General features: G+C 41.6%; 1 protein-coding gene across 1 annotated transcript; it reads left to right on the plus strand.

Annotated features, from left to right (window-relative positions):
* Positions 1 to 2529: 2529 nt before the first annotated feature.
* Positions 2530 to 15628, plus strand: tmem161b (transmembrane protein 161B; the record flags this gene model as incomplete). The annotated part of the gene is made up of 12 exons (XM_083904314.1): positions 2530 to 2645; positions 5735 to 5838; positions 7007 to 7087; positions 8420 to 8517; positions 8632 to 8788; positions 10664 to 10815; positions 10926 to 10986; positions 11103 to 11243; positions 12229 to 12342; positions 13275 to 13449; positions 14236 to 14332; positions 15291 to 15628. The coding sequence occupies exons 1-12, from the start codon at positions 2643 to 2645 to the stop codon at positions 15626 to 15628; spliced, it is 1521 nt and encodes a 506-aa protein (XP_083760440.1). The 5' UTR covers positions 2530 to 2642.
* Positions 15629 to 16034: the final 406 nt, after the last annotated feature.

Consider the following 16034-nt stretch of genomic DNA (forward strand, 5'->3'; position numbering starts at 1 on the left):
ATTTCATATGTGGCCTGGTGTCGTTTCCCTTGCTTTCTCTAATGTTAATAAATACACTGACGACATCATGATTCGTGTGTGTGTGTGTGTGTGTGTTGATTGCGACAGTGTCGACGCTCACCCCTGCAGCGTCTCCATGAGCCACGAGTGACTGCTACCATGCATGGAGGGGGTGGAGGTGGAGTAGCTGTCCCTGCAATAAGAGAGGAGGGCTTAGTCAACTGTAAGAGCATGTTCAAATACACCACAGTGTTTATATATACACCACATGTTGATGACACTCCATGTGTACAAGTACAAACAAATACAACGTATACACACAACATACGCACATTTTCTTGTTTTTGCATGCCGTGTATTGATATAATTAAACTTTGACAAGTGCAGTTCCTCACTTTCACAGGAAAAGGGGTCATTTATTTACTGAATTTAGCAGGAAAATCAAAGGTCACAATAAGATTTCTCTGGTTTATGTGTCTTCATTTACCATCTAGGAGCAATATGAAACAAAATGAGACTAATTTAAACGACATAAATAAGTCCTTAGTGTTTATAATGAAAGAATAAACCCTATTAAAATATAATCTTAGTCCTGCATTAAAAACATAGGTCAATATACAAAACTATATGCTATGATAATGCATTCACGTATCAGAAGTTTTATTTCACACTATTCCTTATTATTGTATTAATTTTTAACAGAGTATAAATCAATTGTATAGATGTTTTTAATACATGTATAATATGACAACATTATGGTCGGGTTTCACACCCTGTATTCATTGAAAAATCAGGGATTTACAATCTTCTTCTGTTTTTCCTCTTCTATCTTTTTGCTGTAAATTTCAACATTTGAATGTCAGCAGAAAATCGAAATTTGACCTCGAGACAAACTGATTGAAACAAATTTGGCCAGGTCAAGGATCTTGTTACTATAAGCTAAATCAAAGTCCTTGATATTACAAGTGAGTCATTGCAGAATACGGTGCATTTAAATCCCTCTTAAAGTTAGTTTACGCTGTTTGCAGCCTGTTCCAATGCTACTGAAGTAACATTATGTTCATGTGAAGTCATGAAGTGATCACTTTAATTAAGACAGGTGTTCTTATATCTCATTGTCTCATTTTTAAATAAATTAATTAGGTCGGGACTTTAACTATAACTTACTGACTGCTTCTTTACAGAAAGCAAAAAATGAGGATTTGATCATCACAAACACTAGGTTTATGAATATAAATCATGGTTAGCAATCATATGAGGTTCCACAGACAGAATCTATGACCTAATTTATTATGTTTTTTTAAGATTTCTTGAACCAGTATGCTTGCATTTGCAGTAAGAAGGGCCTTAATCTCATGGAGCTTGCCTTTTCTCCTCGTGTGTGGGTTTTCTCCAGGTTTTCTGCAGGTTCTCAGGTTTCCTGCCACAGTTTAAAAACATGCAGATTTATGAATTAGGCAAACTGGACACTCTAAATTGACCGTAGGTGTGAGCGTGCGAGTGGATGGTTGTCTCTCTATATGTGGCCCTGTGATGGACTGGTGACCTGTCCAGGCTGTACCCCGCCTTTCGCCCTATGTCAGCTGGGATTGGCACCAGCAACCACCATGTGGAGGATAAAGAGGCAAACCGATTATCGATTAATTTAGTAATCGATTAATCGTTTCAGGTCTAGATGGATGGATTTGCTGAATCAAACTATATCATATCCTGCAAGCACTGCAGAAAATCAACTCGTGGGTGCAAAACAGACTGTGGTTGGTGCAGGCCATGTCAATACCTCCCAGGAATCTGACCAACAAAAAAAAAACTCTCCAATCAACCACTCAATCACTTTATCCTCCAGAGGGTCGCTGGTGCCAATCCCAGCTGACATACTAAAGTAAAAGGCAGGGTACACCCTGGACAGGTCACCAGTCCATCACAGGGACACATATCATCAAACAACCATCCACTCTCACTCCGACGGTCAATTTTGCGTGTCCACTTTGCCCAATCCCCAAATCTGCCGTTTCAGACTATGGAGAGAAAGCACAAAAACCACACACACAAATGCACAAAGGCCCTTCCTCTGACCGAGTGTCAAACCCGGGTGTTCTTGCTGCAAAGGCTCAGCTGAACTCGTTGCAGTCTATTAAGAATGCAGGTACCGTCTTCACTGGGCTGTCGTGTGTTGGCGACTCTCCTCTCTTCTTCCGCTTGCTGGGGTCCTAGTGTACATTTATAGTAGTCTTCTCTATTCCTGTGAAAAAATACGAATAATCTTGAAAACTTTCATGTCACGTATAACATTTCTGCCATTACTTATACTAATATATTATGACGTGAGTTTCATATTCAACAATAGAACAATTAATTAAAAATCCAATCCCTATAACGAACTATTTCTGTACAGGCAGATCTGTAGACACCTCCCTACCCAGAGTACTAGCTTGACCTCTATTGCAATTGAAAATACTCCAGAGCGGAGGCTGAGTTCATTGATTATTTCTTATTTGACGATGTAACACCTTTCTGCGAGGATACGATGACACATGCCCCTTTATTTTGTGCATAACCATAGCAAGAAGGGCTTATGTGCTCCTCGCCGCTTCGCTGTGTGCTGAGTGCTGTCGGTGTAGAGTCCGTTTCACTGCATCAACATGGTGAGTGTGACAGTGAGCCACCTGGACTCAACACTTTATCTTATGTGTCGCATTTCAATGATACTGCATCTGTTTTTCTAATGTGCATGTTCACTGCGACGCTGTTATCTTTGTTTGTTTTCCGTTTGACTGTCACTGTGATGATAGTGTAACGTCGCTAGCCAGAGCAGGTGCTAGTAGCCGGCTAGCCAGTGTAGCTATCAAGCTAACGTTAGCTCCAATTTCACTGCATTGGATGGAATAAGTGTCTCGTATACGTTGTTATGCGTTTTTCTTTTGCAGTACTTACAGGGGCTTTTACTGGGTAGATGAAACGACGAAACGGCATGCATGTGAATGAGCCATTCACGTTAGCATAGCATTCACCTGGCAGCAGGGCACCTTTGGGAGCCCGGAGACAAGTGGTGTTCACGCTGCTCACCTGCTCAGTTTGACCTCAGGATGCCCTCAAAGAAAACCGTTAACGCTGTTATAGTGTAGCAACGCGCAATAATGATGTATTAAACTGGCAGTTAAATATACCATGGGGTATTAATAGACTTAATTTGTGTCTATAAACTAGTAATGGAGTGTTATGAATGCAACCATCAAGACTTGTCGTAGTGATAAGGTTTCTCTAAAATTACTAATAGTTTCTCAAATCTAATAGTACTACTGATACTTTATTTATACTAACAGTTTCTCTAAAATTACTAATAGTGTCTTGAATTCCAAGGGGAATTTGTTAATAGTAACCTTAAGATGGGATAAGGATGTGTGACTTTTGTTATGAGTATTGATTTTGGTTAATTCTACTCATTCCAAACTCTGTGTGATGTTGAAACTGTAGTAAAACAGTAGTAAGGAAAGTCGTGTCAGTTTGTCTTTATTCTTTATTCTTTATTCTATTCACATGTCCAGATCAAGAGCGTTCAACACCATTGTAACACTGACTGGCAGTGATTCTGATATCACAACCTTGAATTTATTTTGATACCAATATCAGTCTCATAGTCTGTGTTTATTACACATTTGCACCAAATCATTTACTGATTAACCATAGGCAGTCATTTACAAAACATAATGTTCAGTCACTGGAGCAAACATGTGCAGCCCTCACTCACCCTGCTGATATGACGGTATGTTGTATTGAAAATTAGCTCTTTTTTCCTGTTAAGCATAATCCATAGATTTTGTCTTTACTAATATTGCAGCAATATCGATAATAAATATTGTACCAGCTCATCCCCAGCATTCGCTCCATTGTTATTACTGGGTGTTTTCAGTGTACAGTATGACCCATCTCTATCCATGGCTGCATCGTGCCTGTAGGAAAGAAGTCCTTCACTTCAGTTGACGGTTGGTTTAAGAACACCCAAGTGTTGTCAAGATGAAGGACTTTTGGAAAGCATCGGACGGTCAACGAGGGTTTTCACTGCTTAAGAGGAAGTTTCATGGTGAAATAGTTGTGAGTTGTTATTGATATGGTGGCAATGACTGCTGCTCCCTCTCCCAGCATCCTACTGATTTAATTTGGTTGTCGGGTGGAGGAGTTGAAGCAGAAGGGGCAAGATAAGAGTGTCCATGCTGGCTCAATTTCCCCCAGGCCTGAGATCCCAGCAGCTCTCCCACAGAGAATGGTCAGCATCCACCAAGCTACAGCTGTGTGATTTTGACCTATATAACTTGACCATTACTCACATGGGGAAATATTTTGGGTCAGACGGGGTGTGTTTGATCATGTGTCGCATCTTGATAATGGCACCTAGCTACTGTCCCCCTGTGACTGAAGAAGAGGTATTGACTTTTAGCTTTTGGAGCTTACCCCTTGCTGGGTGACACTGAACATAACCCGTGTCTAATCATAAATCTAGGTCTAGTGTATGAGTCTCCTCACCTCTGTCACTATAACATCCATGTCCTCCTGCTACTCCTGGTACAAACTGAGAGTTCTAGTTGTTCTGTATGAGAATGTTTGCACATTATCTGGCATTATTGTTGAACTAGTGCATAATAATTCATTCTCTTTTTTTTACTTGTCCTTGTCAGACATAGTTTTTATGTCATGAGCACCAACTGGAGGGATTTGTCCACAAAGTTATTATTGATGATCTTATTGCTGCTCGATAAGGTGCTTTGTTGATGTATCAACAAGTTTACAATACATACAAGTGGGGCACGTTGTAGGGTGGCAGCATGGACCTGCATACACTCTTCTTGTTGGAAACAATATAAACAGATGCTGGTGCAAAGAAAATCATGTATATAATATGAACACACACCCTGAGGGTAAACCTTAGGCTTTGAGTTGAGTTGTCCAGGTAAGTTTGTTAAGTGATATAGTCGTTGTGTAAACGTGTTGAAAAGAGCTCTATTTTCAGGTGATGGTGAGATTCAGCGGTGCTACCCCATACATTAGGCCGTTCTTGGCAAAGAGACAAAGATTAGTCGGCTAATTGGTTCTCTTCGCTCAAGTGTGTGCAGGCACAGATATCATTGATTCCAACTGATTGCCAAAGAGAGAGGCCGACCCACAGGCCTTATCCTACAGTGAGTGGATAAAAGCGCAGCATGACAGGAATGATTTTGGCCTCATAAGTCTAAGTGAATATTGATCTGAGTGTGCTGGCTTGAGATTGAGCCCCTCGTATTACCAAGTGTTGAGGTAACTCGCACAGAAGTGCTGCCTGTTCATTGTCCTGTCGTTGTACTTGTAGTGACTGAGTGCACTGCTGAGCTGAGTACAATTTATTGACCACTCCATTTAACTAATATTACTCCAATTACATGTGTTGGTTTATCTCTAATTAAAACCCTTACAAGTAGAAAAACCTGATATGTGTAAATATAGCTTCCATTACAGGCAGTTTATTGTTTTTATTAGTGAGTAATGTAATTGTTCTTTGTTGGAACAGCATTTATGGAAAAACAACATGTTTTGGTCTGCAAAGAAAAGACTGTTGCATTTAAAATTGTATTTAAAACTCACTTGTGACGAGACGTGTGTATTTGTCTACTGTATATAAATCGGACTAAATGTGTGTTACTGCTTTATGTCAAGTATAATTACTACTTAAATTTGATTCCAGCCCTCTTTCCCATTTCCACAGGGTGTGATCGGTGTGCAGCTGGTGGTTACCATGGTAATGGCCAGTGTAATTCAAAAAATAATACCTCATTATTCCTTTGCAAGATGGCTTCTCTGCAGTGGCAGGTAACGTGGGATCCCGTAACATGCTGTTTCCATAAGAATTACAAAGTGCTTTGTTTCACTTCTTCCACTTACTTTGCATTCCGGGAAGTTTATTTCAAAACGAGTGCAGAACAATTCAGATCAAAACTGTTTACTCAGATGTCCCGTGATTTGAATACAAGAAGAAAAAGAATCATTAAGAAGCACTGCAAAGACCAAAGTGCACTGAAATATTGGGAGGACCCGAGAGGATGGTGCACAGCAGCAAAGTGCCCGCCTCGATTCCTCTAATTAGTGTGTCTCATGTTTTTTAGTAAACAGTTTTCTTAGAACACATTTTAATAATTAATTCTTTCTTTAAAACTTTCACCACAAACAGGAAGCCAGAGTGGTGTCCCCTTTAGATTTTTGTGTAATTAATGTACCAAAATAAATACATAATACAGTGCTCACACTATCCTCCTCTATCACACAGAGTATGCCTCAGGATGCTCTGATGAGAGGCTTTCTAAAGAAAGTTGAGGACAATCATTTTCAAAAGAATGCTCTGAGATTACCTCCTACTTCAGGCTCAGTCCTTAAGGACAGATAACCTTGCTGTCACAAAGCTTTTAGATGTGTATCAAGAGTTGGCGGTGTTAAGTAAACCTTTGAGAAATGCGAGGCTTTGAGTCGTGCTCGTGGAATCAAGACTCAATGTCACTGTGTTCAAGAACAAAGACATTTTTTTGATATTTCTTTAAACCGTAATGAAAAGGCAATAGAAGCTTTTAACAGTCGGTGTGTTTTCCTTGCATAGTCAAGTCGAGCTACACTTGACTACACAGTTCAGTTGGAATACTATCCTTGTGACTGTATGCATGGCATGCACTAGAGGGGAATTCATTTATTGACTGAACTGGAGTGTGTGGAGACACGCCTCCTCCCAGCTTGTTAGTATTAGGTGAATCCGTTTTAGCTTCCAAGTCTTCATAGCATGCATGAAATTTAAATTTAAAATAATAAGTTCTTTAAGCTGAGAGAACATTAAATCAGTCTCATTTTCTATCGAGTATGTGTCTCTAATTGTGCAGCAGAACAACAAATCTTGAGTAAAACTTGACGTTTTGTACTTTAAAACCCACTTTTTCCTTCTTTCCCCTCTGGCTAAGTCAGAACTTGATTCCTTTCCCGTGTTCTTTGTCCACAGTCTGCGGTGGTATCAACACCCCACGGAAGATGAGTTGAGGAGCTTAGCTGGGAAACAAAAAGGACAGAAGAGGAAAGACAGGTAGGTTGGGGGTGTGTGGAGGGATGGAGGGGAGGCGGGGGGGTGTGGTGAATGAAATGAAGAAGGGCTATTGTTTTGAGGGGAGGGGAAAGGCAGTGGCACAGCACAGGTAGGAAGGAAAAGTGGCCCTTTCATCAGAGAGGAAAGCAAAAGATGAGACGCAGACGTCTGAGAGGGATGGAGAGACCACAGGCATGTCGGTGGAGAGATGACGCTGATGTGTTTATGTGGCTCATTTACAGCATGTTTGAAGTAAGGAGACAGAAGTGTATTTTTGTTGTGTTGTTTTTCCCACCGCTCTTCATCTGGGCTCACAGCAGCTTGGCTTAGAAGTGGCCCCCGTCTCGTAGATGTGAGGGAAGTCAGGGCTGTGTTTTTTTTGGAGCCATTACTTTTTGAGGCTTAGTTTATAAGGATTGCATTTACCACAAAATCCCAAATGGTGTTGTGTCTGCAAAGTGGTCGCAAGGTTTTCCTTAAAGACTTATTTGTTTTAAATTAAAAAAACAAGGTGGAAGTTGAACCAAATGTTAAAAATATGAAGTTAGCACTGCTTCCTTTGTACTCTGCCTCTAAATGGGAATTCAGATGGAAGTTGCAGCTGACGGCTAATCCTTACTGTTCCACATGGTGTCCAGCTTCTTAGTTAAGATGGTTGTGCAGCACAGTCCTTTCTCTGACCCGATATGAGGCAGGTCAGTGCTCTGCAGCACCACATGTTCACTAATCCCTTGAAGAAAAGATGGGACCACTGTCCTTTTGCCAGCTCGTGCCATGCCGCTCCTATCCCATTGTCCACCATCTGACTCTCTCAGTGAGGGGTGCCTGAGCTGCTGAGCCCCCTTCTTTTTCCTTGTCAGGTGCCTCAGAGATGAAATCTGTCCAGGGCGTGTTTGGCCCAAAAGTCTTTCAGTGGTATTGTCCTGTGAATCCAGCGACACACACAAGGCTGAGAACAAAGCCCAGAACAGAGGAGGCCCACCTGAAGACCTGAAGAACAGCTCTCCATTCACCTGCTGTTAGCCATTTAGCACTCAGTCATGGAAGTCCAGAACTGTTCATTAACAACAAAAATGAATTACTAAATAAAATATGCAGTATCACATTTGATGATCGACACAGGAAGTATAGGATCATCTTTGATCTGTACAATTTGGATGAGAAGAAAACTATTGAAAAAGGTTTTTAACTGCATTTAATCTAAAATGCAGTATATCCAAATCTGCAGTCACTCAATATAATGCTGTTTTTCTGCAAAAGTGAAAAGTGTCAGTGGTTGTTTGCTCTGTTTTCCTGACCCCAGTTTGATGCATTTGTCCTCTTTTTGTCCAGGAAATACAACGGTCACATAGACAATAAGCCACTCACAGTTCCCAAGGACATAGATTTGCAGTTGGAGACAAAATGCATCACAGAAGTCGACACATTAGGTACAAATTTTCAATCCTCACATTTTAAATTCATGCACAAACGCTTAACTTTTGTTTGCACCCCTGTGCTGCGTGTTTTGATGTTTTTAATTATGCTCTCTCTGCCTCTGCCAGCTTTGCACTATTTCCCAGAGTTCCAGTGGCTGGTGGATTTCACAGTGGCGGCGACTGTGGTGTATCTGATCACGGAGTTTTACTACAGCGTGGCTCAACCCTCTGGAGAGATGAACATCAGCGTGGTCTGGTGCCTCCTGGTACTCGCCTTTGTCATGTATCCTTACATTACTAACCCTCGTTACCGCTCTTGATGAGTGTTTTTATTCTCATCAGATCTGATCTGTGTTGTCTTTAAAGCAGACCTAGACCGGAAGTTCCAATTAACTCTGTTTTTTAGTGTGTATCTGCGTCATTACCTTGTTTATGAAGCCCTGAAGGTTCTAAACAAACAGTTCAGCCACTGCTGAGAACGCTGTGTTTTATTGTAATCTCGGGCTCAGCGAGATCTCTGAAAAAACCCGGTCCGGTTACGTAAACAGCGGTTCTCCTGAACAGCAGATCCTCCTGCTCCGGGCACTAGTCCGGGCACATCCGGTTGCGTACATTGAACCGCAGAAGAAGAATAACGTCCGTTGTGGAGGTGTTTCACGACCGACAGTGTCTTCTGACTCTGGGTCAAGGGACTGCGGCGGGGAGTCGTGAATAAGTTTTTTTAAACACTGTTAAAACAATGTTTTGATAATGAGGAGCAGTGCATCCACCGTTCCAGAGGGGGGAGCTGTGCTTCTGAGAGCGGGTGTGCTGAATAGTATTGGCCAATCACAAGACTCTGTCTTCTGGGGGTCAGAGTTCACTCTGAAATATCGCGACTCAGGAACAGCGTCAGAAAAGAGGATTTCTATCGGCTCGTTTACAGCAACTAGGAGGTTTTTGAGCATAAAAACAAGTTAATGTATGTAAGTAGACCTCCATAACTAACATATATGTGCAACAGGACCACTCTATGTGACCTTTAAATTAGCAACATATGTGGTATATGTGAAATCTGTTTTTGTATAATGTGATGTCATAAGCGAAAACGTCCCTGTCTATACGAGGGACCTCGGTGCAGCTTGATTGTGCAGCTGCAGCAGTGTAATTGAGAGGCTCTAAAATGACGGCGAGAGCTCTGACTGGCGTCACCGCCGACACCTTCATGCCGCACAGCTACCTGCTACTTTGCCGCACTGAATGATGGTTAAATAATATGCATTATCCTTGCCACCAACCGCAGGGATCAATCTTCCCAGTGCTCCCTGCTCGGGCTCCAGCTCACTGTGGTCAGATGGTGTGTTATTTCCTGCTCATGGTGGAGATTGAAGGCCCAATTTTCATGTGTTCTCGGTGGAGAAAAGGGGGCAGACTTTGGAACAGATGACATGGAAGTATGGTGATGAAGATGAGCGAATATGTTCTCCAATATATGTGTTAATGGACAGTTGATTTCTATTGCCGCTCTGATAACATGTTCCAGACTTCAGCTTCACTGCGCTCTCAGTCTGCTCTTTGAGCGTTTGTATTAAATCAAACCTCACTTTTTTCTCCTGCTCTTGTTCAGTAAAATATTATAAATCACACTTTATACCCTTAAAGTTTGTCCCGTGTTTACAGACCACCTCTATTCTACCAATTATAGGCAGCGACACGATGACTCGTTTGTGGCTGCGTCTCTGTGCCTCACGCTGGGTCTCGCTGCTCTGACGATTCTGTTTATACAGCTGTCTTCACAGCGGTGAATAAGGGTTAGAGGAAGAATGAAGACGTGATTGAACTCTTTAGATGAACTCAGAGGGGCTGAACATGTGCTGTGCTGTCACCTGAAATGTTGCAGGAACTAAGAGTTTCATGTTGGGCAGATTAAAACACTGCTACGACCTGGATGGCACACTTCTGTGCTGCACATTAACGTATATTTCTGAGAAGATGAACATATTTTGTGTGGTCAGTAGCTACATTACTATGTTCTACAGTTTATTTTCCTGCTGTTTGATTGCAAATAGTTATTCCTGTGTTGCCTTGAACTTGTACAAAGCATTAAAAAAGCCATTTGAATGCGTTTTAAATGCACTCGTGCTCGTGGAGACGTTTTCCCTTGACTCCGTCCCCACAGTAAGACCCTCTTCTCTCTCACGGCGCACTACTTCAAGCTGGAGGAAGGAGGCGAGCGCTCGCTCTGCATTACCTTTGCTTTTTTCTTTTTTGTCAAAGCCATGGCCATTCTTATCATCACTGAAAACTACCTGGAGTTTGGTCTTGAGACCGGTGAGTGCTTCGCCGTCCTTTTCTTACAAATGACCCTGTTAGTGAAAAACGAAATTGTATTATACTGCCCCCAGTGAGTGAATCGCTGTTGAACATTTAATCATTTCTAGGTTTTGCAAACTTCTCTGACAGCGCTCTACATTTTCTGGAGAACCAGGGTTTAGAGTCCCAGTAAGTACAATATCAGTATTCTCGCAGTCGCAGGAATGATTCTTGTTTTCTCTGCCTTCATGAATTCTTCATGAAACTACAGGAGAACAACTTGTGTTTTATTTTTGCTTTTACAGGGGTCCCATATCTAAGCTCACCTTCAAGCTGATTCTCGCCGTCCTCTGCTCTCTCATCGGAGCATTTCTGACCTTCCCCGGGCTACGATTGGCGCAGATGCATCTGGATGCACTTAATCTGACCACAGGCATATTTACACAGTAAGTCCAGTCCTGTTTAGTTTCATTAAATATATTTAATTACAACTGAACCAGTGCTGTGTTTGTGTACAGTCATTAAAATAACTCTACGTGTTTGTTAAATGCATTTATGTTTAAATTCTGTAGATATTCTGCTGCTTTGGTCAGAGAGGGTTTTAGAGCAGAGAACGTTTCTGAATTTTAGGATTTAAAACCAAATTTTACACATACATACATACATATATATAGTCAATTAAATTTGAATGGATAGTCAGTAACACATTTTCCTGTGGAGTGACTGAATCAGAAGACGTATTTTTGCCACTTTACACACACTTTAAAGTACTTTGTCTCCCACTATTTGTAGAGGTTCAGGTGCAAAAGTTGCACCTGGTGAGATGAAGGCTTCCTCAGAACCCTGTGGCTGCAGAGTTTCCCCCTTCATTCATTCATCAGCGGTGTGTGCACAGCTGCAGCTTGGTTATTGAACACCACTGCACCACAGTGTCACACGATCATTAATATCAATGATTATCATTCATAAATTACTCGGGTAAACAACAAAGTCCTGGCATCCTCATGGACACGAATATTCAAGGGGAAACCCTTGGATCTTGTGTTTCAGATCGTGATGAGAGTGCAGAGCACTTTGCATCCAGTTAATCCACTTTTGTCAGAGCAGAATCTCTCCTCCTCTGACCTAATCATCTTCTTTTACTCGCTGTCATGATCTTACATCCTCAGACTCTGTCACCAGCAGAGATTATCTCCGGCTAAAAACGTCCGCCGTCGTTATCTTCTAACCCCCGCGCTCAGGAACAGTTGTTTTGAAATATGTTCCCGACTTAATTTAAGATTTCTTTCAGCGCCGAGTCCCAGTTTCCTCGCTGCGTTGGTTCATCAGCGTCTGTGATGAAATAGTTGCTGGATTTATTTGATCACCTGACGTGATAAACTCCCTGACCGCTCCGTCACCTCCTCTTCTTCTTCTTCTTCTCTTCTCCAGGATTCTGCTTCATATCAACTTCCTGTCGCCTCTTATCATGGTGTTGCTGTGGGTCAAGCCCATTACCAAGGACTATTTAATGAACCCCACTCTGGGAAAGGAGAGCGTGCCTTTGTGAGTACAAGTCGAGCGATAACGTTTCCTTTGACCTAGAAACACACTGAGCCACCAGTGCGGAGGCTTTCACTGTATATTATTATTTAATAAAAAACATTTTTTTACTCAGAAATGTAAGTAAAATTCAGTCAACTGGTGTTTTCCAAGGTGGTTATGTCTTTCTCTGTTTGTGAGCGTAAGTAAAAAAACAGACATTCATGACATGTATTCAGGGATTTGAGTGTAAATTCTAGCTAAAATCTCCTTATTAAACAGTTTTTTGTCTGAAATTATTGACGTTTCTGAGCATAATCTGAGGCGAAGTGCTCGGCAGTAACATGTTTTCATAAGCATTTCGTTTAAACCACGAGCTGCTCCAGCTACAGCTGCATGTCCTTGTACCTCTTGTTGAGCGTAGACGTGTCAGTGGGACCCGAGCTAATGACCTGTCATTCAAACACAGGACGACAAGCTGGGAAAATAAAAGCAACCGCGGCTTCTTCTTCTTTTTATTTTCCTGTAAAATGGGCGTAAACGACGCAACGGCAGTCGTGGAAATGAAAGTTACGGTGATTCCGTTAGATAAGGAATGTTTAAAATTAGACCGAACACATATGGAGTCGTTCCTGAGGAAAATCTGGTCGTTGTCATTTATCGGCGTGTTATTCATTCTTAGATGGCGTCTTTCATTTGTTGCATACGTTTGTATTCTGACACATTCCAGACTCTCAAGGTCAAACATGGCTAAATCTTGATTTTTATAACATTCGCTGTCCTCATGCTCATCTCTCACTTTCACCGTATGATACTTCTTCTTCTGGAGTCGTCGCTCTGAGTATCTCTCTCCTCTCCGTCGAAACGTCCCAGCGATGGAGACCTCAGATGCGTGAGGTGGTTGAGTCTCTGTCACCACCTTCCTTTTTGACGCTTTGTCTTTCTATGAACACCAGGATGACCGAGCAGACGTACGACACGCTGCGGTTATGGGCCATCATACTCTTGTGTATGCTGCGGCTCGTTGTGATGAGGAATCATCTGCAGGCCTACCTCAACCTGGCCCAGAAGGGCGTGGACCAGATGAAGAAGGAGGCGGGGAGAATAAGCACCGTTGACCTGCAGAAGATGGTGAGTGGAATGATTCATTCCCCGCTGTGGTACTGCAATCATATACTGTGTACATATATATGTATATGTATGTCTGTATTTATTTATGTATGTATGTATGTGTGTAAAAAGGTGCAGAAATAGGATTGAACTTATGTCCAGTGAATAAGAATTAGTGACATCCACAAATGGTTGCTTACGCGTCCATTTTCCAAGCGCACCGGGAAACTACTGTGGCCTTTAATACACGAGGAAGGTTGTAAACAACTCTTTCTGTTGGTTTATTCGTTGGGTTGATGTGTTGTTTGTTTGCATCGTAATCTTCCACTTCAAACCTGAAACTAAATCCCTTATGGGCTGCTGTAGAAAGATGGCGGCCTCCGTAAAGCCTGAGACCATGCCTGAAACACACGGCTCGTTCTAAGACTGTAAAAATGTTTTAATAAAGACAGTGAAGGCCACAGGAGTTCCCCGATATTAGTGTATGTGGAGGAAATCTGCAGTCTCACCACTAGATGTCACTAATTCTTACACAATGGACCCACACAGGTATCGTTTCATTTGTAGGGTTAGTCAAAGTGACTTTTACTGATCATGTTTAATCTTCTATTGTAATAATAATGTTTTGTATCGCTCATAAAAAGTCCAGCAGATTTGATTTTATTGCTGTGTTGTGATGCTTTTATGAACTCTGTTCTTCTCTATAACTGATATTGTTTATTTGGGAAAAGGAGATAATGTTGGTGAAGAGTTTCGTGTTAAAACACATCGTAATTGTATTTTTTTTTTAACCATCGTTCTCCTCAGGTCGCACGTGTTTTTTATTACTTGTGTGTAATCGCACTACAGTATGTGGCGCCGCTGGTGATGCTGCTGCATACGACTTTGCTGCTAAAAACCTTAGGTGAGTCACCGTGCACGACATGTTCACTGTTTATAAAAATGGACGTGGTTTTCAGGTTTAAAAAAAAACTATTTTCCGCTTGACAAAAGTGACACTTATGTTTTATTTAATAAGACCTGGAGTTCTTTTTACAACCATCTTCCTAATATAATTCCTAGGCTTTTCAAACCGGAAGTCTGTATTTACAGTCTATTAGAGCTGAAACAGTGAATCGATTATTAAATTAATCGTCAACTATTTTCATAATCGATAATGGGTTTGAAGCTTTTTTCATGATTAAAACAAGATTTCTGATTGTTTTAGCTTCTTAAATGTGAATATTTTCTTTGTTTCTTTGCTCCACATAAAGGTTTTTACAAACACTGATCAACGTTTCTTAACATTTTATGCTCTACAGTCTAAACATGATTTTACGGAGCCCCCGAAGTGACATGAGGGAAGAAAAAAAAAGGACGAAAAAAAAATGTAATTTGAAATCACGAGTTTCCAAAAAATGATGCATTTTTTTTTTTGAAAGTCGAAATCTCGAGTTTCCAAAAAATGATGAATAAAAAAATCCATTATTTTTTGGGGGGAAACTCAAGATCTTGACTTTGAAACTCGAGTTTCCAAGAAATTTTGAAAAAACAAAACATTTTAAAATTTGTATTTTGTTTTCATATTTTTTTGGGAAACTCGAGATCTCGACTCTCGATTTAAATTTTTCTTTTTTTTCGTAATTTTTTTTTTTCCTCATGTCACTCTGGAGGCTTCTTATAATGTAGACTGATTTGCAGTCCGCAAAATATGTATATTTTTTAAATGCAAATATTTTGTCTGTACTGTTGTTGTTGGTGAGTTCAGTTTGTTATATGAACATTATTCCTGAGTCTCTGTGACATATTAGGAGGATTTTATGGCCAGTTGATTTAGATTTATTACATAATGCACCTTTAAATCTGTCTTCTTTTTATTCCAGGTGGACACTCATGGTGGGTCTCTCCTGAAGAAGACCTGCCTTGCACCCATGATATGAACTCTGACTCTGTGATGGCGGTGGTGGCAGGAGGAGGAGGAGGAGGAGGAGGAGGAGGAGGAGGAGGAGGAGGAGCAGCTCCATCACCAGCCTCCGTGGTGGAAACAGGAGTGAGGGCGTCCGTGGTGCAGCTGTCTGTGGCCCTGGGCGGCCTCAGGACTGTGTTCAGCCCTTTGCTTTTCAGGGGCCTCTTCTCCTTCTTCACTTGGTGGATCGCTGCCTGCCTCTTCTCCACCTCGCTCTTCGGTCTCTTCTACCATCAGTATCTCATGGCGGCGTAGCAGTGGCAGCCGGACACCCCCCCCCCCCCACACACACACCCTGATCACAACCAACTGATTACTGGGAGCAAGAGAGGACGATTGACTGATGACTCCGCTCCACAACTAAGCCCCCCTCCCCCCCTCCTCCTCTCCCCTCCCTCTCAGTGACTGACCATATCATCAAAGCTCCTGGTTCAATCTCTAGTGCTTCCTTCACAGATGAACTCCTCATTGTTTTTAAAGACGACTTTTAATTTGAAAAGCAAGATTTATAACATTTAATAACGGACTAAAGAAGTGAGCAGAGAGGATAATTGTCCACAGTGATGTTGTAATAAGAAACCGATCAGCTTTTCTGTGCGATATCTGAAGGTCACAGACGCCAATCGCTGTCTGTTTTTAAGTGTTCGTCCCGTGTGTGAAA

The sequence above is a fragment of the Microchirus variegatus genome (assembly GCF_963457635.1).
Source record: "Microchirus variegatus genome assembly, chromosome: 17".
Classification (NCBI taxonomy): Eukaryota; Metazoa; Chordata; class Actinopteri; order Pleuronectiformes; family Soleidae; genus Microchirus; species Microchirus variegatus.